Source organism: Athalia rosae, chromosome 1 (genome assembly GCF_917208135.1).
Source record: "Athalia rosae chromosome 1, iyAthRosa1.1, whole genome shotgun sequence".
NCBI lineage: Eukaryota > Metazoa > Arthropoda > Insecta > Hymenoptera > Athaliidae > Athalia > Athalia rosae.
This window is the reverse complement of record NC_064026.1, coordinates 32,415,177-32,438,157: the sequence shown is the minus strand read 5'-3', so window position 1 is coordinate 32,438,157 and position 22,981 is coordinate 32,415,177. Positions and strand designations below refer to the sequence as shown.

Below are 22,981 nucleotides of genomic sequence, written 5' to 3'. Positions count from 1 at the left end.
TACATCGAAACAACTTTGAATATAATCAATCAAATGACGAGTTGAAGAAAAATTTCAGTCGCGTCAAATTATTCCGAGTATAATTAACGCGCGAAGATATCAAAATCGCACGAACTTGGAAGAGAGAAAAAAATCGTACCGCAATTACCTGAACCGAATCGATAACGTGAAGTTTGGAGATGAAAAACTGACATAATAAAGTGAGAGGGTAAAACTGACACAAATCAGGGACGCCGGAATGGCTCGCTACCACGTGATCGACGCTTCCGAGGGCAGAAGCTCGTGCAACGACCTTTACCGAGACGATGAAAATTCACAACCCACAAATTCACCCTTGCCCGGTGGCCCCGAGATGGAACATTATTCGACAGGTCGGTGATTCCTCTTGCTTCGTTCGCCTTTCACCCCCAGAGCTGCCCGACGTCGTATGCGTTGTTCTTATTCGTTTTCATGCGTTCGCTTCGATTAACTTGGATAATTGAGAGGCTCTCCGTGCTTCCCTTCGACTATTTTCCCCCCACCCAACGATATACCTATCCAGAATTCCACGGATAGAAGGTCACCGCGTTTTCTGGCCGTAGATAATCACGATGAACGCTCTTTCCGACTAATTAATATCCCCAGATTATCAATCCACTGAGAAACCCGCAGAAGTTGTAACGCAAAAATTGGAATCGATCCTCCTGTTGTACTAATCCTCCTATCATATCAATCGACGAGTACACATCCCGTCAAGGGGGTGGCTCATTTGTTCCGTGTGAATTTATTCAACTGCAGGTAGAGGCGATCCTTTATTTCCTGACATAGACATGCACCTGGGAATGATTTTTGGGATGAATTCCGTCAACGGTCCGAAAACTGTGTTGGAAAACGCGCTTCCAGCCGATGGGAGGCTTCATATGCGTCTTAAACTTTTAGAGGACAGCAACACGGTTATGCAAACAAGAAATCACAACCTTATTACGGAAAATAGGACGCTGAGTCGCCAGTAAATATTTTTTCCTGGCCTTAGTAGAAGTTGAAATATCCTCAAATATGCGAACGGTCGTGAAAAGGAAATAAATAATTGTTGCTCTTCGCAGGCTCGAGGATGAAGTTAAATCCGTAGCCGAGTTGAGGTCGCGGTTGCAGGTGGCGGAAAATGAATTGGAGAAGGAAAGAAACAAAGCAACGGAAACTTTGGAAAATTTTCCCGCGGTGAGCTTGCACTCGCAATCAGTTATTTTGCAAAATGCCTGCGCTTCGGATCCCTTCAGATTTCTCCCATCACGCGCCTCTTGTCCCTGAAGAGATACCAGCGATCGCTGATTTTCGCTCTACCTCATTTGAAATATTTCGATAAAACGGTAGAATCATTTGCACTTCAGTTATTTGTCTCATTATATTCCATACGTATTCAAATAGTGGAATCTCATTCAGACCGATTGTGAGTATCAGAATTTCATTCGCTCTATGATTCGACTCAAGTCTAGAAAATTCCAGACTAATTTTTTCCCCGCCTCTTCTCAATACTCGAGCTTGAATTTTCATTTAATCGCAGACTAACTTCTTTTCGTGATAAACATGAAATCTATCCAAACTTCTATCCTATCATGACGAGAAAGACGGGTAAAAAAAACTATTATTGACCCTCGGCAAAATTTTGCTGAAATCAGAATCGCAGAGTTGAATCCAAACACCAAACAGTCTCGACGACATCTTTGATTTCGACGTTTGAAAGAAGCTCTCAATGTTGGGAGGTTTGCATGGCTTGTCAACGAAAGTTAGAGGGTCATCGGGAAGCATCGGAGCCAACGGTCACGATAACAAAGTAAGGGGGAAAAAATCAACAAGCGACATTGAAAAACGATCTGCGGTCGTAATTCGCTGCGATGACTTTCTTTTTGTCCAGTTTTTCTTCGACTTATTGTTGGAATTAGATACTTACTTTTGCGCTAAGATCCGATATTAACCCTCGAGCCCGTGATTGCCGCGAATTTATTGCAAGCGCCGTACTTATCAGGGAAAATAACAAATCAGAGATATATACAATACACATATAGGTAGATCGTATATTTGTTATCGCATAACGTATCGAACATATTGCGAGATGGAGGGAAGAGTAAATGATCACCCGTTTTCTTGTATCGCGTTAGGAGCGAACTGGAGAGCTTAGAATACGACATGCAAGCTCTACGGGACGCTGTCGTGGCGAGAGAAGAAGCGTGGGACAGAGCTGTGGAAAGAGAAGAAAATTATCGTCAGCAGTTAGCGAGATTGTCCGCAGAGACTGTCACTACACGTCATCTCGCCGATTCTAAACAAAACGAACTCGAAACGCTAAAGATCACCCTCTTGGTACGCGAAGATAATCAATTATTCATTAGATGATGTCGTAAATCTTGGTTAAAAAATATTCTCATCCGTCGCGATGAATTTTTCAAATTCTATCTTCACGATCAGGAGAGGGAAGCTGAGTTGAAGGCAACGCAAAAGGATTTATTGAGCTTGGAGAAAATCATCGTCAAACTGGAAAAACATCAAAGGTAAATTTGTCGATCGGTTCATTTGACTGCCTTTATTTGTGTTTTTTTGTAATTCTAGAGAATGAATCTCGAATGCCATGCCAATTGAATATTGGTGAATTCCCATGTATAGTAATGTTTTTCCCATTCTTATTGGTAGTAAAATAACCGTATCATAATTACGCGTCGATTTAATTCCAATCTACGAGTAGGCTTGTTTGAAACACACGCGGGTGGATGCCATGGGAAGATAATATAATCGTCGAGAGCAAAAACAAGCAATGACATGGTGTGGCAAAAGCACACGATTGCAACTCTTTTGTACGACATTATTATAGTTATAGGTTCATGCTAGGTATCACGTTAGGTATACTTTACAGTTAGTATTAAAAGCTGTGTTCGCGATAACAATTAACAACAGCTGATTGCGAGCAGCTGGAATATTAATATCCCTTCGCACAGTCAACGAACCGAGTTGACTTAGGGAGATATTCGGGAATGGTAGCGAAGCTGTATATAACCACCCACATGCATACCTATACAACAATGAAACTTAAACCAGCAATTTTCCACTGTCAGTAACCAGACTAAATACGCTTGTTCCATACCGTCTAGCGTCTGCTGCAGACTACGACGACGACGACGACTAACCGCGAGAAATGCGCTGCAGAAATTATAGTTCAGAAATATATTAAGAACAACGATAACGCAGTGAAAATTTATAGCTGGCAGTTGTAATATTATTCGGACCCGACAACAACTTATAAAAATACCTACCTCGTTCAAAATTCCCTACAGGGAGCTCGAGGAGGCCAGTCCGGAAACTAAGCTGTTCCCGGTCAGCGGCAACGAGCGGAAAACTATCGATGAAATTGTGAGGAAACAGGCTCGTATCAAACCCAAATTAAAACCCAGACCTAAAGGTAGCTCTTCGACGCCTCAAAGTCTTCAAGGAAGTCCGCGTTCTGCCGCGCGCACTCCGAGAGATCATGCTGGATCGGCTAATTGCTCCTCGATTTTTTAGCATAATCACGTATCGTGCAATGTACGTACAACGTCCTTTCAGACCCGTTGAAAAAAAACAAGACCAAACCAACAAAAAATAATTAGAACAAATGGAAAAATTCTAATTGTCAGTGTATATGGACTGTAAGTGTATATCTTTGTCACTGCATGTTTATTTTTGGACAATTTTTCTTTCGGTTATTGCCATGAAAATGTGAGTGATATTGATGAATTAGCTGTTGTTCGGATACTCAATTTCGAATGCAACCGAAAATGTTTTTCATCGTTGTGCGAATCACTGTCTTGTGGTTATCAGTGAATAAGCGCCTTTGATCGATGAAACACATGAGTTTGAAATACACGATGATATACTGCAAAAAATTCGAATTACTAATTGCACGCTGCACTTTTAGACTGCACATATTACTTGTACGCATAAGATTGGAAGTTAAAAATTAAAGAACATAGATATGATATAGCACAACAATTTCTAGCGGCATAGACGGATTATTCCTCACAAAAAACTAAACTTATATAATTACGGCAAAATGCTTACGTTTTGCAAGATGCATGTATTCATATTATAGTTTTCACTCGTTGAGCGTAACTTACGTGAATCAAATTCTCATGGATAATGATAAGGATAATGTCAGTTATCAGAGTAATTATTTATTGGAGTAAATTGTGGATATGTGAATTTTTTTGTATCTTTTTCCCTCCCTGTGCAGTAAAACAACCTTGAGCTTTGATATTTCGTAATAACTCCTTGGCGAGTTTTTTTCTTTCTTATTTTTCATTATTCTGGGAATGAGATTAAGAAATCATTTTTCCAATTCCACACCTCCAATGTCAGGCTATAGTCAAAGTATAGCAATTTAATTTCATTCAGAGTCCGATATGAGCGACCAAACAGAGATATATCGTACGTATGAGTAATTAAATTAATACAACTGAAAGATATGCAGATTGTCTCTCCCTATAATTTGATAAAGTCTGTGTTATTTTTAATTATTGATGCCACCTATTGTACGTACATGTATGCATATACATGTATGTATGTATAGTTTTTCCACCCCCTCGACGTATGCTGTGAAGCACAGAGATTGTGTAGCTGCAATTATACGTGTAATCGCCACAATCCAATTTCCTCCTTGCTATTTAATCATATCGCCCGCGCCCGGGTAAAATTTTCCTCACCGAGTAAGGTTTGAAAAGCTATGATACAGTGCGTTCACTGAACCAACGAATTCAGACCTACACTGAATTTGTTGACTGAACATTGGTATCTTCAGTCAACGCAATGTGTGTAAGCTTCGTGAGCGTACAATAGAATATAAACTATCAATAAACATATACATATAATGTATGTATATGTATAAATTATCACGCCTGTTGTTATACATATGTAGAATTGACGAGCAAGAATAGGAGGGGGAATTTGCAGCTGACACAGCACGCTGTGAGTTATAAGAGGCATCTACCGTACGTGTCATTCGAACGATATTCTTTGTGCTTGAATGAGGTTCGTGTCGCAGTTCAAACGGCGTACAGCCTAAAAGCTAAGAACGTAATCTTCAGTATTGAGTAACTATACTTAGTTAGTCAATGGTCTTCGGTCAACGGTCACTGACATAAGCTAATAGGAGACGAAAATTTGTAATTCCCGCGGCAATGGCGCGCAGCTAAAAATCAATGCGGAGCGTTCTGATACTACCGTCCGTGCTGACAGAAGAGAGAAATGCAACATCGTCACGGCCAGAGCAGAAGCTTTTAACTTTCAGTAAAAGAGCGTATTTTAAGATAAATATTCGGCTTTTATTGGCCAAAGTGATGTGAATCGATCAATAACCAACATTAAACAATGCCGTCGCAGGATGATATGGATCTTTGCACCGATAAGGTCCTTTCAAAAGATCGAATCCTCCAAGAACTTACCAAAGCTGTCAAATTGGTAAGCTGTCTGCTAGATTTTTCAACCTCTCGATACGTCATCGCGTATTTTCGATCAAACTACAACGTACCTGTACATTCATTTTATAAGATGTCATAGAAGAATATTAACATATGCTCCATTCGGAGAATTTTAACGCTTCGTCAATGCAACTTTTTTTTCGATTTCTATTCACATTTTCATTCATACTCATTTTTGTATTATTTCTGTTCACACAATTCCTAACGTCACTCTCGCTTCAATTACCATTGTCATTACCAATCACGCTGCGCAAAATGATATTACTTCAAGCTTAAAACACGCCTCATCACAGCTTCCGTATACCAGCATTATAAGAATTTATTCTATTTGGGCATTTATACAGAGACAAATTATTTTTGCTTACAGCCTATTGCATTCGCCGTCTTTCCGTAATGTAGCCATTTTCCATCATGAACTATATGTCGATGTTTCATTGATTCATCAGAACATTCGCATTTTCTCTAACAATCTCTAGCATGCTCCATACACATAACTAACCTTTAACACTTTCCTTTGTCCCTTTCATATCTTCCCAACTTTTTTACCATCGAGCAACCAATGGGTCATCCTTTTCGATGAGTCTCGCTGTCTCGTGTAACTGCAAACAAATTCTCTGTTAATTAACGGTATTGAAACAAGTTCATATGCTCTATTCAGAAAATCAAAGTGAGTAATTCTTATTTATGCATATGTACAATAGATATGTGACTACATTGCTCTGCACACATTTCTTGCAGCCTATTTATTTCTCAAATATGTGTGAATTAAACTGAACAGAGCAAAGGGTCGAACATTTAGAATAGACTCTCTGATTGATATGAGCAATTCATTAGTGATTGTATGGGTACCCATGAGTTTCTATGTGCTTGTGTTAGGTATACGCTCAGAGTCTGCATGGTACGGTGGTCCTGGACGGTGATTCCTGGTTGGTTTATTGGTTAGACCGAGCCTTACGACATGGATTACGCGTAGAAAGACATGGATATTGGGGAACTGCGAGAGAACTCAGTCACCAAGATACTGTCGTCGTGATACATGCGTTGCAAAGCGTACTAACTTCCATTGGAAAAGGTACACTTTGATGTGAAGTATATGTTGCTATGAAAAGTACCGGATACAATACTTAGTAACTACTTAGAGAGTTACTGGAAAGGATAACAGATTTAAATCATAATCTACCAATAACAATTCCATTATACATCCAGGTCTCTCTCGCAAGTTTATTGTTATTAGCTCCTCCTGGATGCCTACTTTTGCAGCTCAGGCTTTTTAATATTGGACAGTATCGCACAGCTTATCTCAAATGGATGTTTTTGTGCATATTGGCTTTAGTAGTTCTGTACTCCAAACTGTATAAATATGGTTGATCGGGAAAGTGCAGACTTAACTTGCTCAAATTGTAAAAATATGTACAGAGTTGATGAAATCCGTCAAGTTCATTATTGCCATGTGTACAATATTTTAAACAATTAGTATCAGATCATTCGGCAAATTCATCACACGCAAAATCCAATTTGTTTCATGCATAAAATGCAATGATTTCATTTATCGATGTGGATGCTGTTGGTTTTAAAAAGATGTCCAAAATTCACTCCAAGTAGTGACGTATTTTCTGTTCTAACAGGTCGTGCCTGGCTGTATCACACACTGAGTGAGGGAAGCTTCGAAAGTTACTTAGCCTGCCTTTTACGAGACACTAAAACACTCCAGAAGCAGTATTTCACCCATGCCCTCGTCCGTGATGTTGACAAAACAATTCAGCTAGTCAATCTACTGGCTGGTCTTGAGAATGTGTCGTTCACATTGCAATTGGTAAGACTTTGTACGGATAATAATCAACTCTAATGCTCTGTAGACATTACCACCTCAAATATTCATTTTAATATTTTGGGTCACCCAAATTGGTTGCATGGTAATCAGTCGCGATACTAGTAGTATGACGAACTCTAAGATCTTTGTATCAATCGATTAATGTCGAACAGTGAATTAATAAATAATCAGAGTCTCAAAATATTGACAAGCCTCCAAGGTATATCAATATGCGCTCAGCTTGTATTAATCATTATGATAAACTCATCGTATATGAATTAACGATGTTTTTGATTTACTTCGAAACGTACAGAGAGATATAAAGAATCAAACGATTTACAATCGAATGCCGTTGATTTCTTCAATTTCATTGACTTTTGATTTATGATTGGTAGAATTTTTTTTATTGGAAAAAAAACCGAATGAATAGTTCTGCATTCATATGGAATTGTGAGAAGCAGAAATTTGAAGACATGTCAATCTGTTCAAAAGATAGTATGTTCCAAAATTTCTGGGACAAAGTACAAGCAGACTTATAAAATTCTTCTTAGCCTTTACCAGATACCCCTCCTCTTCTAACTCCGATATCACCCCATGGTTACAATTATCAAACGAATAAACAACTTTGTTAATATAAAAAACGCGTATTCTGAACTGCTAGTGCTCTTTTTACCGATAGCAAGGGCAACAGGTTATCGTAATAAGTGCGTGCATATATTACTTGTCATTAATTGGATGTTATCAACATCTGTATCATTGCAGAAAAAGGTTCAACAAAGGTAAACCAATCTGCATCCGTACTTTTACTTTGAGTAAAGTATAGGATGCTGCTGATAACATGTTTGAAGTAAACAAATAAGCAAGAGAGATTCTTCTCATTTGTTTGTTTACTTCAAGCAGTACAATCGAACCAATAAATAGTCTGCAAAAAAACAGGGTGGTTGTGATTATGTTGTTCTGCTTTCAGGATGTCACATACTTGGATATCTGTAATTACATGCCTCAGCGGCCTATGAGCGGCTCTCCTTCTGGAACTGCGCTATCTCTACACCTCAGATCATCCAGCGTATCTTCAAGTCTTGCTTCTCCAGGTGATAGTGGCGTTGCTTTTGACAGTGATATGGACCCTGCTAATGAAACTGATGCCAGTAGCTACAAAGAAGTAAGTTAATCTGTTCTTTTTATTCGTTCAATTTTAATTAGTTGACGCTGTGGGATCGCAAGACGTTGATCATTATTTACAAAATGTATGTTCACATGCGACTGGTTGAAATTTTTGCAATAATTCATACTTGCTCTCAGGAGGATTCTTCTGTAGAAGATATTCCAAAGTATCGTCACAACAAGTACAAAGTATTTCCTGATGTGCACGATAATAAAACAATAGAACAAACATTGTCATCAAGTGACTCCAGTGAAGATAGTAAGACTCCGATGCAATCACCAGCAACAGACCCGAAATTTCAAAAAGGAATTATGACAAAAAGTGACATCGCTAATCGAAATACAAATAAGCTTGAAGAGAATGATACGAATTGCTCGAGTCTAGATACTCTGAAGGACTATAGTTTTTATAGCAAAAGTCTGGATGAATCGAAGCTGGACAAAATCACTAATGAGTTTGAAAACAACACCAAAGAATTAAACAAAAGATACAGCCTTTATGCCGACGGTAGTTATTGTTTCAAGAAAAATATCGATCCTCGAAACTCGTATGTTATTAATAACGATACTAATCTTTTGGAACTGAGCATGACTATATCAGACTGTGACAATACAGAAGCACCTTATAGCATTCTCAATACCATAAACATGACAGACAGCAGTATAATGTCTTCATCTGGATCAGATACTGTAGTACAAAGAAGGCAACGTAAAAAAAAGCGTAGCGATACCAAGAAACGAGTGAGTTTCCATGAGGATATCTTGAAAACTATGAAGCTGGAGGACGACGAGAATTATTCTGACTTCTCCATGAGTTTCTTGCCTCCCAACTCTGTCCCGAAAAAAGATGTCCAAAAGGGTCGCTATAGTTGGTGTGGTCACGGAGATTCGCCGTACGTTCAAAGGAATATCATCACCAGAAATGCGAATTCGGATTATTATTCCTCAGCGTCTTCTCTGAGTGTTTTTGAGAGCGACTCGGATAAAAGATTCCTACCTAAGTTATGCAGCGAGGCTGTTTGCGAAAGGAATTGTAAATGCACTTGCGAGTTGAACTTGTCAGAACGTGGAGCACCAGAGGGCCAAGAAGATCCAGGAAAAGGTTTTCGACCAAAAATTGAAATTGAGCTCAAAGAAAATGAAGCCCAAGAAGCATACATAGCTGAAACTCAGTGCGGTAATATTATTGAGGATGCATTGTCAAAAGTTGAAATGCAGAACAAATCAAACCACAAAAAATATGCAAGCTCTAGCGATTGGTCTGACGTAGACAGTACCGTGTCAGATGTTGAAGATCGAAGAAACAATAGACATTTGTCTTCGCCATTGAAAAAACGAAATGTAACGTCGATATTATCAGGTGACGCTAACAGATTAACACTTCCATCGTTGCGTCAAGCACCGTCTAAAAACTCTTTGCTAAGTCGATTCTTACGATCAGTAACAGAGCGCAAGTTTGAAACAAAAAAGGCCAAAAAACCCTCCAAAGTAACTCCATTCTATTTCAAGGGAGTCAAAGCCGACAAAGACTCGGTGAAGGACTTCAATGATAATTTGGAAAAAGAGATCCAGGAAAACATTGCAGCTGAAAAACAAGAATTCAGTGGAGAAAAAATCGGATTGAAACTCAGAGAGACGTTCAAACGTCATATATACAGAGATAAAACCGAAGAACTCTACAAGGTCTACAAAGTGAGGAGCTCTTACATGACCAATGGAGAAAGTAGACCCATGCTAGCGCTACTAACAGATAAAACATTGTATTTGACCGGATCAAAGATCGATCATTCTTATAGCAATCAATTTGTCATCCCATATAACGAACTGGATGTTATTATGGTAAGCATATTGAAATAAATTGATGTTATTTCAAACATGTATTATACTTATCGTTGTTGTTCTTTACCACGCTATCTCTTTCGATAAACAACAAATGCATAATAACGTTATGGATAGTAACAATCAGCTGTAATCCATATTACCAACACATTCTGTTTTTCATTTCGAACACCCTCCATTACCGCTTCAATTAACTTAAAATCGCAATTTCGACCTGTGAAAAAAAAATGTAGTACCGTCTACGTTGCTTCTTTCCATAGATTGGACCAAACGCACAAACCATACTAATATCCAATGCTGATTACGAAATGCAATATCTATTCTCAACTGGTAGCTCACAAACCACATCTGAGTTAGTTGCACATTTGGAGATGGCAATGAGACGCTCTCCATCCAAACCACAGCTCCCCGCTGTGAAGGAGTTAAATTACGAAGATATGCACGCATTGCGACATGCAGTCCTTGCAGAGACAGCTGTACATCCCGTAAGTTTATAATCAGTTCAATACATCTATGGTGCAACCTTAAATCTAAGATACTGCTGTCCGCAAACGATTTATTTTTATTATTTTTCTTTAGGATGAAAGAATCGAACACTACAGCCTTATATACATGGAAGACGAACATGTTTCGCCACCTAGTACACCTTGTGGCCCTATGAAAGAAGGACATCTTATGTTCAGACCACACGTTTATCAGCCAATGTATCCCAATGCTCCTACCAACCCTTGGGAAGCCGGATACTTTGTTTTAAAGGGTGGAGTCGTTTACATGTTTACTGACTCAAACCAGCGGCTTCCAAAACGAGCAATTCCACTCAAGGGCGGCTTATGTCAAGGATGCAGAAGAATTCCAAACTCACATAGGCCTCATACATTTGAAATCCTTCTGAAGCCAAACAAGTCCTTTCAATTTGCTGCACCAGATGAATATGTTGCTTCGGAATGGCTACAAAGCTTTGTCCAAAGTGCTTCGGGACTTTTTAACAGTTCTGAAAAAAAAGAACCACTTCCGTGCAGTCTTGTAGCAACTACCGGGCATTTAATTGCAATGAAAGAAGCTTTTCCTGGCACTCAAAGGGGACAAACTCTCTCGTGTGCCTGCGTTGAGGATTTAACTGCATTTCGAGTTCCGTTAGCTCAACAATCGTGGTGCATCTTGGTGAGTTTTTATTTTCCACCTTCGCCCAGAATTCATTCTTAATTTTTGATTAGTTCGATAGTTTAAAATTGATTGTCTTATTTCAGGAATTCGCTTGCCGAGAAGTTCATGAAAGCAGCGGAGACTGGGTAATTTATTTTACAAACTATACCGAACTGTGCACTTTTCGAGAGGTTCTACAAACCCTGTGGGCAGATTCGAATATGGTAGGATTTATCTTAACTAGTGATCAGATCGTTTGATGAACATTACATATAGCTACCGACAATAATATACCCTATTATTTGATGATACAGGGTGACTTTCCTATGGTAACGCTTCCTCCCCAAGATCTACTTCACCGTCGCTGTTCAGATGCAAGTAAAGACCTGGAACTCGCTTGGCAGTATTTATTACCCATGGTAACGGAGTAGCGGCTTGGATATCCGCGTGAGCATAAATTTGAACAGTAGAAATCTCAGAATCATATAATTCTGTAATTGCTTTTTCGGCTATCCATCGATCAGAGTATTTTTTACAGAGCACCAAAAAAACACATGAGATTCAGAATACAATAGGTGATATCATTAGGAAGAAAATACTGGAATCTGAGATCTATCATCTCTGTTGCAAATAGTCACATGAATTTTAAGTTGAATCCATTCTTATTCGTAATATAACGTCAAGCTTATCTTTCGATATAACCCCTTTGAAGAACATACCCAATATACTTCTGATAGTTTTAGTTGAACCGTGTAGCTGATCGTATGATTTATTTGTAATCAACCATTGAAAATAATTAGAAATATTAGAACAGTTAAGAGTTATTAACAAGTTATAATTTATAAAGTAATGGCACGGCATCTAGTTTCCGAAATGAAACAATCTCGTTAGTACACAATCTTTGGAGTAGCATATTATTGATCGATGTTGTTGTTGTTGCGAGAAGTATTTTTGACAAGTCCTGTAAAATGCTCTGACTCGTCAATGCAAAGTTCAATAGTCACAAGTTAGATCTACTCCTAATTATATTTTGATAATAAATCGGGTTGAAATTTGGCAGAGTCGCGAAAGTGAAGAGTTGATTGTAAGATTTGGACAGAGGGATTCAGCAGCTAATTCAATAAAAAATCCTTTGGCAGATAAAGCCAACAAGTTACTGCAACATTATTATTTTTTGTGAAATATTACAGTTAACATTCAGAGTTGGAATATGGGAAGACTGTGTGTATTATCGGCAATTATTAACTATTCTTACAATAACACAGCGAGTATCTACTATAAATAATATATTACTCACACGTATATTCAAACGAAAATAATACTATACGTTTTAGTCAAGTCTTTTCAACTAAACTCATGAGTAAATGGGTAACTAAGATTGCAATGCTGAAAAAATCAATAACTTTCACAAAGATGATACTCTATACTAAACATATTAATTGTAGGGACGTATAACCGACATAATAAGTAACCAACATTCCTAACACGAAGCATAATTTTTTAACACATCATTAATGTTTGTTTATCTCATTTTGAATCGCTAGCGTAAATAGCCAATGCATAAATACATGAGGCTACGATGGAGGTTGTATTGATTAAGTTGATTACATGTAGATGTTAATTTTAATCTTGTAAGATTTACACCTTAATTTTCGTTATTTGTAGTTTTTTGATTCACGGGTACAGCGAAGGAAAGAAAACTAACAGAAATTGTATTATACGAAATAAGGTGCTTAATTTGTTTGATGATTGAATTTTTGCGAGTATCGTGCGTTAATTACGAAGAATTATGATTGTGGATGTGTCTCAAGATAATTTAATTGAAGCTAATTGTACATCTTTTATTTATATTAACATTGACTATTTTTATTAATATTTTTCGGTAGCCTTGGTACCACGTTGTTGGGCTGTGTCGGTGATAAATTTTGTTGATCTCGAATAATTGAATATTTTACCAAGATCGCCGATCGCTGCATTTGGGAGCTATGCGATCAGAAAATAGATAATACTACTATATTAGAAAACAACAAGGATGGTTGTTAATTAATAACATATACATATAATACTCACACATACCCCATGTGGTATCAAGAATTTGTGATCATGAAATTTGTGGGTGGTATGTTTGATAACAAGACCAGTTTATACATATATGTTATTTTATTGGTTGGTAAGATCGTTGAGAGTAGATACGTATCCATTCTCAATTGTGAGATTGAGCTGGAAAGACATAGATGTAGTATTTTAAATGTTACAGTCAGCTGTTTTAGATATTATGGTCTATGAACTTTCCGGTGCATGATGTATTTCGCAGTTATATCCAAGACTCAAAATATATTGTAAAGAAAACTAATAAATTGTATGAACTAGTCAGACAGTCTTATGTAAGATGATTTTTATTATTTTCAAAATTTCATTTACAGAAATATTTGAGAAATTTTCTACGTAGCGCAATGTTTACCGAGGTGCATAATGTCCTCGTGACTTGGATTTCTGTGCAAGTTTCTCGAGATTAACATTAGGATAATGCTTTTTGATAGCCTCCGGATCCATGTTAGGGAATCTTTTGATGAGATGCATTACATGATTCCGCTCACGGCTGAAATTTCCAGAGCAATGTGTTATTGGCGGCAACTATTTATGTTAATTCATCTCCAGACATGACTTGAATTATGTTGAGAAAATACATACACCATGGCTTTGCGCTTCGTCTGCCATAATTTTTCTCTGTACAAAGTCAAGAACTTCCGTACCGCATGACCACGAGAGCCAAATTTATATCTCTCACGCCATCCTGAGTTCATGAATTTTGGAATTTTGTGTTCAGAGAAACGGTAGTAGTATCTCAATCCTGTGAAAGCAAATACCTATGTGAATTAGTAGAGCTTGATCAAAGATCTGGAATTAGACTAATCCTTTATTAAAAAATATCAAAAAGTAAATACCTAGCTGACTGGTGACCACCTTTCCTGACCGTTCGCCGTCTTGACCAGTTTCGAGGAGATGGTAAGCTCTATTTCTTTCACGAACAACTTCCTCTAAATTTTCCATACTTTCATCAACTTTGTCCTTTCGTTCAGGGTTTGGGAATATCTCGTGCTCTTCTTTGGCAGCATGTTCCATTGTTAATAACATGTTGCGCTCTTTCAGCAAAACAAACCTAGGAATAGTTTTTTGAGGATCAATCCATTTTCTACCCAAATTAACATTTATGTCGCATTGCAAAATTTTGTGAAAATTGTTGTACCAACCATAATTTATGCAAATCTTCATTACTTTTGAGTCTCAATTCGTCTTTTTTCCAAGCCCGTCCCACTTTTACTTTAGTCTCGCCCCAGTTTTTTGGGTCATCAAAAAATTCCATAATGTCATTTCGCCTTAGTGTTGTATGAAAACAAGCGGTTTGGTTGGCACAGGTCGGTATCCTACATCAACGAATTGCTTTGAAAACGATCTTGTATGAAAATGATGTCGAAAGCTAAGAAATCAGGATCAAAATTATGATGGAATGATTTTCTGCTACAATTTCCAAACGTCAACGGCAAGTGAAGAAAATAGAAGTGATGATTAATGCATTAACAACTTTTCTGTAGCTAAAATTCATTCAACATAGAGCCAGTACATAAAATGCCGACACTGTGAGTATTGCACACGGTTATGGAGTGAATGGAACAAGAATGACAAGCTGGTGAGACGTAACTAAAATTATTCACCTTGTAGTTAGTCGAGTAACAGAGGCTGTCGTAGAAATGACATTTGACGATAATGTAAAGTTTGTAAACAGTTTCGATACATTGTTTACTGCTTTGGAAATGTGCACGACCTTAGCAAGGGCCGCCATTATGAAGACGAATGAAAATCTCTGGGATTGGTGTGCAGTAGAGACGCTTTCGGCTGTTGTTAGAACTTTTTCCCTTTAAGAGGAACCTCCAATGATATATAACTACGTCAACCAGTTGTGATATATGCTCTAAGAGCACGGTGTATAACCAGCAACCAACGAATTTGTTGCCAGCAACGAGAGAAAAGTTTGGTAAAAGGTGACGTGTCACAAGTTCTTTACTACGGTTTGACTGGAATTATTGAACGATGAACGCGTTTAAGCGTGATAAAAAGGAAGAAGAAGACGGTAAGTAGAGTTCGATTCTAACAATATCCATCAGTTGTCGAATTCTATATAATGAACGCTTGAGCAGACTGTCAATGATTAGACTCAACCGACTTGACAGATATTTCCCGTATGTGATAGTAGTAGTGTCAGCATTAGTTTGGTATTCCTCAATTCTAGTCATCCTGTTCCTGATAAGCCTTTTACTCGTTCGCATAAGTAATTGCATGAATTGTATAAGTTACTAGGTATGCACCAGAGTTACAAGACTTGCCAGCACGTTTTTAAAATTGTTTCGATTAGTTACCAACGAACTAACTGTTCTTCAGTTCATTGCCACGAACTGATCAATTATATTAAATATGCTTCTAGGCGGAGGAAATCCGTTTCAAGACATGGAGAAAACAACAGTTCTCCAGGAGGCTCGGACATTCAATGATACTCCGGTGAATGCTCTAAAATGCGCTCATATTCTGACAAAGATATTGTACCTTATAAATCAAGGTGAACAGTTAGGGACTACCGAAGCGACGGAAGCGTTTTTTGCTATGACAAAACTCTTCCAATCACGTGATGTCATTTTGCGTCGATTGGTTTACTTGGGAATCAAGGAATTGAGTTCAGTCGCTGAGGATGTGATTATAGTCACTTCTAGCCTTACAAAAGACATGACTGGAAAAGAGGATTTATACAGAGCATCAGCAATTAGAGCCCTGTGTACTATCACTGATGGGGCTATGCTTCAGGCTATTGAACGTTACATGAAACAAGCTATTGTCGACCGTTCGCCGGCAGTCTCTAGTGCTGCGCTAGTTTCGACACTTCATTTGACCAGTATTTCTGGAGATGTGGCTAGAAGATGGGCAAACGAAGCTCAAGAAGCCCTAAATTCTGACAATGTTATGGTTCAGTACCATGCACTAGGAGTTCTTTATCAGGCACGGAAGACAGACAAGCATGCAGTCACCAAACTTGTTACAAAGCTAACTCGAACGATCCTGAAAAGTCCATATGCCGCTTGCATGTTGATCAGAATGGCGTGTAAGCTGCTGGAAGAGGAAGATGGTAACGGAGAGCTGCTGGATTTTGTAGAATCGTGTCTACGTCATAAATCGGAAATGGTTATCTACGAAGCAGCTCATGCCTTGGTCAGCATGGGCCGGAGTGGGACAAGGGAACTTGCCTCAGCTATAAGTGTGCTACAGCTCTTCTGTGGTTCAACAAAACCAGCCGTGAGATTTGCTGCTGTTAGAACTTTGAACAAAGTAGCAATGTCTCATCCGGCTGCTGTGACTGCGTGTAACTTGGATCTAGAGAATCTAATCTCAGATTCTAATAGGTCTATTGCTACATTGGCTATCACAACTTTGCTGAAAACTGGAGCAGAGAGCTCTGTTGATCGTTTGATGAAACAAATTACTACCTTTGTGTCTGAGATATCTGACGAATTCAAGGTCGTTGTTGTTCAGGCTATAAGGTAATTCCTTCACTCGATAATCTATGCAGAATTTTTTCGAAATTAATCTTCGAAATAATTTTATCCTGATGTACATTATTGTTTTTATTACAGAGCGTTATGTCAAAAGTTTCCTCGGAAACATGCTGTGCTCATGAATTTCCTATCTGCAATGCTCAGGGATGAGGGTGGTCTAGAATACAAAGCAGCGATTGCAGATACAATAATAGCGGTCATGGAAGGTAACTCGGAAGCAAAAGAGGCTGGGCTTGCACACCTTTGCGAATTTATCGAGGATTGTGAGCATATCTCACTCGCGGTACGCATACTGCATCTACTTGGTCAAGAGGGTCCAACTTCAAAGCAGCCTTCTCGTTACATTCGTTTCATCTACAACCGTGTTATTCTGGAATGTGCTAGTGTTCGTGCTGCAGCTGTAACTGCATTGGCACGCTTTGCGGTAACATGTCCTCCTCTTCTTCCTAATATTCTTGAACTGCTATCACGTTGCCAATTGGATTCTGATGACGAAGTACGCGATCGCGCTGCGTATTATTGCACAATTCTTCAACAGCAATTTGATCAAACAACTCTCTCACTCGTGCAACCACCACTTCTCTCGATTCCGAGCTTGGAAAGAGCATTGCATAATTATGTATGCTCTCCAATGGAAGAACCGTTTGACATTTCTCAGGTATGTTGAGAGCAACGTATTTCATTCATCTTTTTACGTTTACTTTGCGCAATTTTTACGAACGGTTAATATTCTGCTTGTAGATTCTACCGGCCCAAACCGTAGAAGAGCCGTCAAAGCCAGAAATACATGCTACGAAACAACAACAGCCGAGACTTTCACGAGAAGAAATATTGATGGAAAAACTAGCCCAAGTTCCACATTTATCAGCGATTATATCCGAGTCTCCACTCTTCAAATCCTCTGCAGTCGTCGAGTTGACTGAATCTGAAACTGAATATAATGTCAAATGTGTAAAGCACTCATTCTCGAATCATCTTGTTCTACAATTTGATTGTTCGAACACTCTTTCCGATCAACTACTAGAAGATGTCAGGGTCGCCATTGAGCCACCAGAAGGGTATGTGTATCACTTTACAACAGAATTTATTCGAAGAATAGACTTGATACATATCTGAATCTGCCTGATTCGCAAGTAAAGGCAAGCAACTAATGATATCTTCGCATTACAGTTACAGAGTCGTGTATGAAATTCCATGCCCTCGATTGGCATACAATGAGCCTGGAACGACGTATACGGTACTGGAATTCCCTGGGGATGTTCAGGCTAGTGTAACTACCATTCCAACAACCTTGCGTTTCATGGCACGCGATTGTGATCCCACCACAGGTATTCCAGATGCTGAGCAGGGATATCGCGACGAATACATGGTAATTTATGGCCTATTAGGATCGCAATGTTTTCCTAATTTGTGGAAAATAAATCGCTGAATTGTGATTTTCACGCAATCTAACTCGAAAACCGTATACAATTCTACAGTTGGAAGACCTAGAAGTAACTCTGGCGGATCAAATGCGTGGAACCGGAGGACGAGGCACAGATTTCAGTGCAGCTTGGGAGGCGGCCGCGACTCGTGGTTTCTCTGAACTAGAAGAAACCTTTGCTCTAGGAGCCTCGGTAACTACCCTTGAAGGAGCAGTTCAAAGTCTCATTGGTTTCTTGGGTCTTGAATCCGTTGAACGGAGTCATCGAGTGGCATCGGATGCAGTAGGGCACACGTTATTGTTAGCTGGTATTTTTAGGGGCGGAAAAGAAGTGCTGGCTCGAGCTCGATTAGCTTTAGCTGATAGTCAGGTAACCATGCAATTGTCGGTTAGATCATCGGATCCTGATGTGGCAGAACTCGTTACTTCCTCCGTAGGATAGAAATTGAATTGGCTGCAAACAATTTTGATCGATTAATGTGCATAAATCTAAAATTCGAGAACGTACCCCGTATTTCAACACGAACTCATCGCTAGAGATACTAAGGACTTTCTTATCACAGGATTCAAATCCTAGACTGTGTATTATATTCAAATTATACGTTACGTTATCTGTCGACTAATTTCGCTCTAATAATTCTCACACGTTGAACAGAATTGCTATGCCATGCCGATTAGTCTGTATATTGTTTATATTAAATAAAGAAGAATAAATACGGGCCATTGACAGATGATTTTGCGGATACAAAAAATTTATTTCCAGTTTCTTAGCGTTTGCCATGACATATTCAATTCATGTTGAAATCTGTCGCGAAGTCATAGTCATCTGTGGTTGTGATACTGATATCTTCCAACACTCCAGCTAATCCCTCAGCTAATTTTTCTGAAAGGTCGAAATATTCAATGTGTGTCTGATCCAAATAATCAGAAGATAATGTAAATCAACAATCACCAACCTCTCTTAGCGCGTTCCTTTTTATCTTTTTTAAATTGTAACTTGCTTAGTTTGTTCAATCTCTGATTGCCTTCGATTTCGAATAGTGGTTCCACCTTCTTTTTTCTAGGTTCTATTCCCGTCGTCTTAGCCTCTCCCTTCTTGCCTTTCTTAATTTTGTCTACTGGTCGTACAGCGACTTTTTGTTGCTGCAATAATCAAGATGAATGGTGTGATTCCGCAACTTTCATGATACGTGCGTCTCTACATTATTATATTGCGCATATAGGGAGTGAAGGAGTTTTTCGCTCTGGTTCAGTTTACGCCCAAGCCCAAGGTGGGGGCACTTATTATGCCGAGAGAGCGAAACTCTGTTACTTCTGTGGTACATACTGTTTTTTTCTCAAAAACGAACGGAAAGGCGCGATTTTAGTTTTGTGGCGAGAAAAACAGACTATCAGGGAACCATTACTTTCAACTAGAAAATGAACCCGGGTGCGCAAAATTCTTACTTCCTCTCTCTCTACACTAGCAAAATCGGCCTTTCCGAGTATGTGTGCGAACTACGATCTTTTTTACCGTTTTTTTTCCTTGTATTTCAATTTCCATAGCTGAATCAACAGGACCCGAACTATCATAAATGACAGTTTCAGTTGTATTTTCTTTTGCTGCTTCTGCCACGACATTGTCTAACATTACGGCTTCCTCGGTTGCAAAACTTTCAATATTAAATTCTTTTGCAAACTGCTCTACAATTTCAGCAGATAATTGGGAGGTCGAGTCTTCCGGAGGGATCGTATAATACCTAGCATAGAAATCGAGTAAAACGATTATTATTCTCACAGAAATGGTAAAATTCTTGTCCATTGTTTTCTCTCGCACCGAATTTTTCCAGAGTTCCAATCAGCTAATAATCCCCGTGCCGCTGCCGTTGCATTCGGTACTCCCCCTTTTTTGAACTTGCCCATCCTCGCCGCTTTCATTGCAAAAAATTCGTCTGGGGTTGAGTACTCAAGGATATCATATAACTCCATCATATGTTTCTTTGATACACGCTTCAATATTGCTGAAGCTGGGGTAAATGGATCTTGCAGAGCTTCGATTCGAACAGCATTTTTAAGAGCAACTGACGAATCATCAGAGTCTTTCTGCTGAGGATTTGCAAAGACTATTCCAGGGGAGTCGAGAAGCTTAATTTTCGAGTCAAGTTGTACCGCCTGAATGCTTTTTGTGACACCTTCATCGAAAATCTACGATTAGTATCTGAAATAAGGCTCAATATTTAATAGTAGGAAGTAATTACCTGGCGTATTTCCCACATTACATGCTCTACTCCTCTTCAGAGAGTTAATAACGCTGGACTTTCCAACATTTGGTAGCCCTACCACTCCAACACGTATACTGGTCTTTACTGTACCACTGTTTCTGCAGTAATTGGCCAACAAAGATAACAGTAATTCGGCACCAAAGCATACGCCCCCTTGTATTAAGTCCTCGGTTTTTTTGCCAAGCTTTTTTCTACCAAGTCTTTTTGACTGATCCTGCGTGGAGGATTTAAATGCTAACGCCGGTAAACTTTGGCGTAAATATTTCAGCCACTGATCCAAATTGTCTCTTGGCACCAAATCGGCCTTATTCAAAATCAGCACCAGTCTTTTGTTTCCTTTTGCACTTTGCACCGCCTCTTCTACCTGTACGTAAATTTTGATGTGATATTTAATTTACCCACAGCAGCAATTTTTCATGATCTTTCAAAATAAACTGTTTTCTCACCTGCTTGCACCTAGTTCCCAAAGGATCTCTAGCATCTACAACTTCCAGGATAACATCAGCAGCATCTAATACTTTCTTGAACTCTTTGTAATGAGCCTTGAGGGAATTTTCTTCTTTTTTAACAGGCTTCTGTCCAAATTCACTATTGGGTGTTTGCGTCACTTGTGCATCGTGTTGTATTTGTTTATTTTGAGCTTTTGTGACCAGCCCCTCCAAGTTACCTTTCTTATCTGCAAGTTTTTTTTCTCGTGCAGCCTCGCGTAGCTTCTGTTTCTCTTCTTCTCGTTGCTTTTTTAAAGCCTCCACTTCTTTCATAACATCCTCCTTGAATGGACATGAATTTGGAACTTGTATTGTATTTGTCTTTCCTGATCAAATAAATAAATAAACAAATAAATAAATAAAACAAATAAAATATATGAGGGTGAAAACGAGAAAGACAAATCAAAAGACCAGTAGTTACGTTTGCTCTTGGGATTCTTCTTTGCTTCTTTTCTGACCTTACGATTATGTTCTCGTACCTTCTTCTCAATCTTGTATCTCTGTCGTGCAGACACCCTTTTACTACCTTTTTCTGTTGAATTTCAGAACAGCAATGAAAACTATTTAATACCGATCGCTCACATGGAGCAATATAAGTAATGATAGAACTATTATATCTAAGTTTGAAATTATTCATCATACTCACTCAGGCAGAATTTTGCCATGTTACGGTAATATCTCGATTAACTAATGACAATAATTTTCCTCTGTTTTCAACCGAATGTTAACGATCGCAAATCGAACACGTGCGCGCAGTTTGACCAAGAAGCTTCGACACGAGGTTAGGATTCCCTTATGGTAGAATCATACAAACGAGTAGAATCCTAGGTAGAATACAAACACTGATGCAGTCTCATGCGAAAGAAGACGTGTACGTATACGTATAGTCAGCTCGCCTGATAAGGAACCCTGTGGCTGTGCGCACTGATCTGCTCTGTCACTAAAGTTGTGGTACGGGTTGCCACTGATTTTGAGGACTTTAAATCCGTCAAAATCACCACGGTGGCACTAGCGTCTACGCTTTCAATATTAAATGTTTCAACATATCAGTGTTTCAACCGTAGCTCCGTTATGTGGCGGGCGTCTTCGGAGTGTGCTAGGAGCGGTAGGAGTATGGATCCGATTATACTAGGTAAATGCGTAACGCAACAAGAAATGGTTGGTAATTGTATTTAATTGTTCATTGTTCGGTTCATTGGCCACTTTCTAGAAAGAAAAACGATATAGGTACAATCCGTCACTTTCCCTTTAGTATAGCTAGGAATAAAAAATCCGGCCAAACTTTTGCCTATGGAGACCGCAAAGAAACCTAACGAATGCCTGGGCTACGTTGTCCGAAGATTTCAAGCTATGTTATTTCGAAAACACCGAATACGCATCGCTCGAAATTAGGAATGTGAAAAAATTATGGTGAATCTAGGGTAAGAATTTGACTTTTCAAGTCAGAAGTGCTACTCAGAAAACCCTTTGTGAAATGACAATATACAATTTTCAGATATAAATCTGCATTATGTACAATAATTTAATCCCGGATTACGGTCATCCGGTTTGATGGTAATTTTTTCACCCTGTTTCAATGGGAAATACACGGTACACATTTATACCCGGAATCTATATGCCATCGCACGCCATACTGCAGGGGTTTATTACGCATGCAGGTTCACATCGGAGCTGTTAAATCGGTTTCTCAATGTCAAGGGGTAGAGCGGGGTTATTGCGTTTAATGGGAATCGAGGTAGAGTGGTGGGAATGAGCTGTAAGGTATTCGGGGCC

General features: G+C 38.9%; 5 protein-coding genes and 1 long non-coding RNA gene across 7 annotated transcripts; 3 read left to right on the top strand and 3 right to left on the bottom strand.

The window, feature by feature from the left end:
- The first annotated feature begins 1,931 nt into the window (after positions 1 to 1,931).
- Positions 1,932 to 4,545, top strand: LOC105691548. Its single transcript, XM_025746589.2, has 3 exons — positions 1,932 to 2,337; positions 2,443 to 2,525; positions 3,303 to 4,545. Exons 1-3 carry the CDS (start codon positions 2,164 to 2,166, stop codon positions 3,526 to 3,528), a joined length of 483 nt encoding a protein of 160 aa, XP_025602374.2. The 5' UTR covers positions 1,932 to 2,163; the 3' UTR covers positions 3,529 to 4,545.
- A 572-nt stretch (positions 4,546 to 5,117) lies between these two features.
- Positions 5,118 to 13,809, top strand: LOC105691597 (pleckstrin homology domain-containing family M member 2). Of its 2 annotated transcripts, XM_012410195.3 has the most exons (9): positions 5,118 to 5,460; positions 6,357 to 6,552; positions 7,106 to 7,293; positions 8,258 to 8,452; positions 8,593 to 10,293; positions 10,554 to 10,778; positions 10,873 to 11,454; positions 11,541 to 11,660; positions 11,751 to 13,809. In XM_012410195.3, exons 1-9 carry the CDS (start codon positions 5,371 to 5,373, stop codon positions 11,865 to 11,867), a joined length of 3,414 nt encoding a protein of 1,137 aa, XP_012265618.2. In that variant the 5' UTR covers positions 5,118 to 5,370; the 3' UTR covers positions 11,868 to 13,809. The 2 variants fall into 2 exon arrangements, with proteins under 2 accessions (XP_012265618.2, XP_048516150.1); XM_048660193.1 differs by lacking the exon at positions 6,357 to 6,552.
- Positions 5,662 to 7,123, bottom strand: LOC125502230. Its single transcript, XR_007280086.1, has 3 exons — positions 6,661 to 7,123; positions 6,330 to 6,579; positions 5,662 to 6,079 (listed from the first exon to the last, which is right to left on the bottom strand). It is a non-coding gene; the product is annotated as an uncharacterized LOC125502230 (long non-coding RNA).
- Positions 13,810 to 13,814: 5 nt separating the features above from the next.
- LOC105691600 (39S ribosomal protein L47, mitochondrial) lies at positions 13,815 to 15,399 on the bottom strand. Its single transcript, XM_012410199.3, has 5 exons — positions 15,150 to 15,399; positions 14,688 to 14,861; positions 14,382 to 14,596; positions 14,128 to 14,287; positions 13,815 to 14,035 (listed from the first exon to the last, which is right to left on the bottom strand). Exons 1-5 carry the CDS (start codon positions 15,275 to 15,277, stop codon positions 13,894 to 13,896), a joined length of 819 nt encoding a protein of 272 aa, XP_012265622.2. The 5' UTR covers positions 15,278 to 15,399; the 3' UTR covers positions 13,815 to 13,893.
- LOC105691598 (coatomer subunit gamma) lies at positions 15,381 to 19,193 on the top strand. Its single transcript, XM_012410197.3, has 6 exons — positions 15,381 to 15,565; positions 15,917 to 17,021; positions 17,115 to 17,694; positions 17,778 to 18,094; positions 18,207 to 18,405; positions 18,515 to 19,193. Exons 1-6 carry the CDS (start codon positions 15,526 to 15,528, stop codon positions 18,899 to 18,901), a joined length of 2,628 nt encoding a protein of 875 aa, XP_012265620.2. The 5' UTR covers positions 15,381 to 15,525; the 3' UTR covers positions 18,902 to 19,193.
- On the bottom strand, positions 19,194 to 22,126 carry LOC105691599 (guanine nucleotide-binding protein-like 3 homolog). The gene is made up of 8 exons (XM_012410198.3): positions 21,855 to 22,126; positions 21,630 to 21,740; positions 21,167 to 21,534; positions 20,697 to 21,084; positions 20,276 to 20,630; positions 19,973 to 20,198; positions 19,416 to 19,602; positions 19,194 to 19,342 (listed from the first exon to the last, which is right to left on the bottom strand). Exons 1-8 carry the CDS (start codon positions 21,871 to 21,873, stop codon positions 19,248 to 19,250), a joined length of 1,749 nt encoding a protein of 582 aa, XP_012265621.2. The 5' UTR covers positions 21,874 to 22,126; the 3' UTR covers positions 19,194 to 19,247.
- Between the last annotated feature and the right edge of the window lie 855 nt (positions 22,127 to 22,981).

Bases quoted from the DNA above. Each gene is read 5' to 3' on its own strand.
- LOC105691548 (XM_025746589.2), top strand. From the start codon at position 2,164: ATGCAAGCTCTACGGGACGCTGTCGTGGCGAGAGAAGAAGCGTGGGAC. The intron at 2,338-2,442 runs GTACGCGAAGAT...CTTCACGATCAG, and splicing joins CGCTAAAGATCACCCTCTTG to GAGAGGGAAGCTGAGTTGAA. The intron at 2,526-3,302 runs GTAAATTTGTCG...AATTCCCTACAG, and splicing joins AAACTGGAAAAACATCAAAG to GGAGCTCGAGGAGGCCAGTC.
- LOC105691597 (XM_012410195.3), top strand. From the start codon at position 5,371: ATGCCGTCGCAGGATGATATGGATCTTTGCACCGATAAGGTCCTTTCA. The intron at 5,461-6,356 runs GTAAGCTGTCTG...TGCTTGTGTTAG, and splicing joins TTACCAAAGCTGTCAAATTG to GTATACGCTCAGAGTCTGCA. The intron at 10,294-10,553 runs GTAAGCATATTG...TTCTTTCCATAG, and splicing joins ACGAACTGGATGTTATTATG to ATTGGACCAAACGCACAAAC.
- LOC105691600 (XM_012410199.3), bottom strand. From the start codon at position 15,277: ATGGCGGCCCTTGCTAAGGTCGTGCACATTTCCAAAGCAGTAAACAAT. The intron at 14,288-14,381 runs GTATTTACTTTT...TTGCTTTCACAG, and splicing joins GGTGGTCACCAGTCAGCTAG to GATTGAGATACTACTACCGT. The intron at 14,036-14,127 runs GTATGTATTTTC...TGGAAATTTCAG, and splicing joins ACGAAGCGCAAAGCCATGGT to CCGTGAGCGGAATCATGTAA.
- LOC105691598 (XM_012410197.3), top strand. From the start codon at position 15,526: ATGAACGCGTTTAAGCGTGATAAAAAGGAAGAAGAAGACG. The intron at 17,022-17,114 runs GTAATTCCTTCA...TTTTTATTACAG, and splicing joins GTTGTTGTTCAGGCTATAAG to AGCGTTATGTCAAAAGTTTC. The intron at 18,095-18,206 runs GTATGTGTATCA...TTCGCATTACAG, and splicing joins GCCATTGAGCCACCAGAAGG to TTACAGAGTCGTGTATGAAA.
- LOC105691599 (XM_012410198.3), bottom strand. The intron at 21,535-21,629 runs GTAACTACTGGT...TTATTTGATCAG, and splicing joins GAAGAATCCCAAGAGCAAAC to GAAAGACAAATACAATACAA. The intron at 21,085-21,166 runs GTGAGAAAACAG...ATTTACGTACAG, and splicing joins TGGGAACTAGGTGCAAGCAG to GTAGAAGAGGCGGTGCAAAG.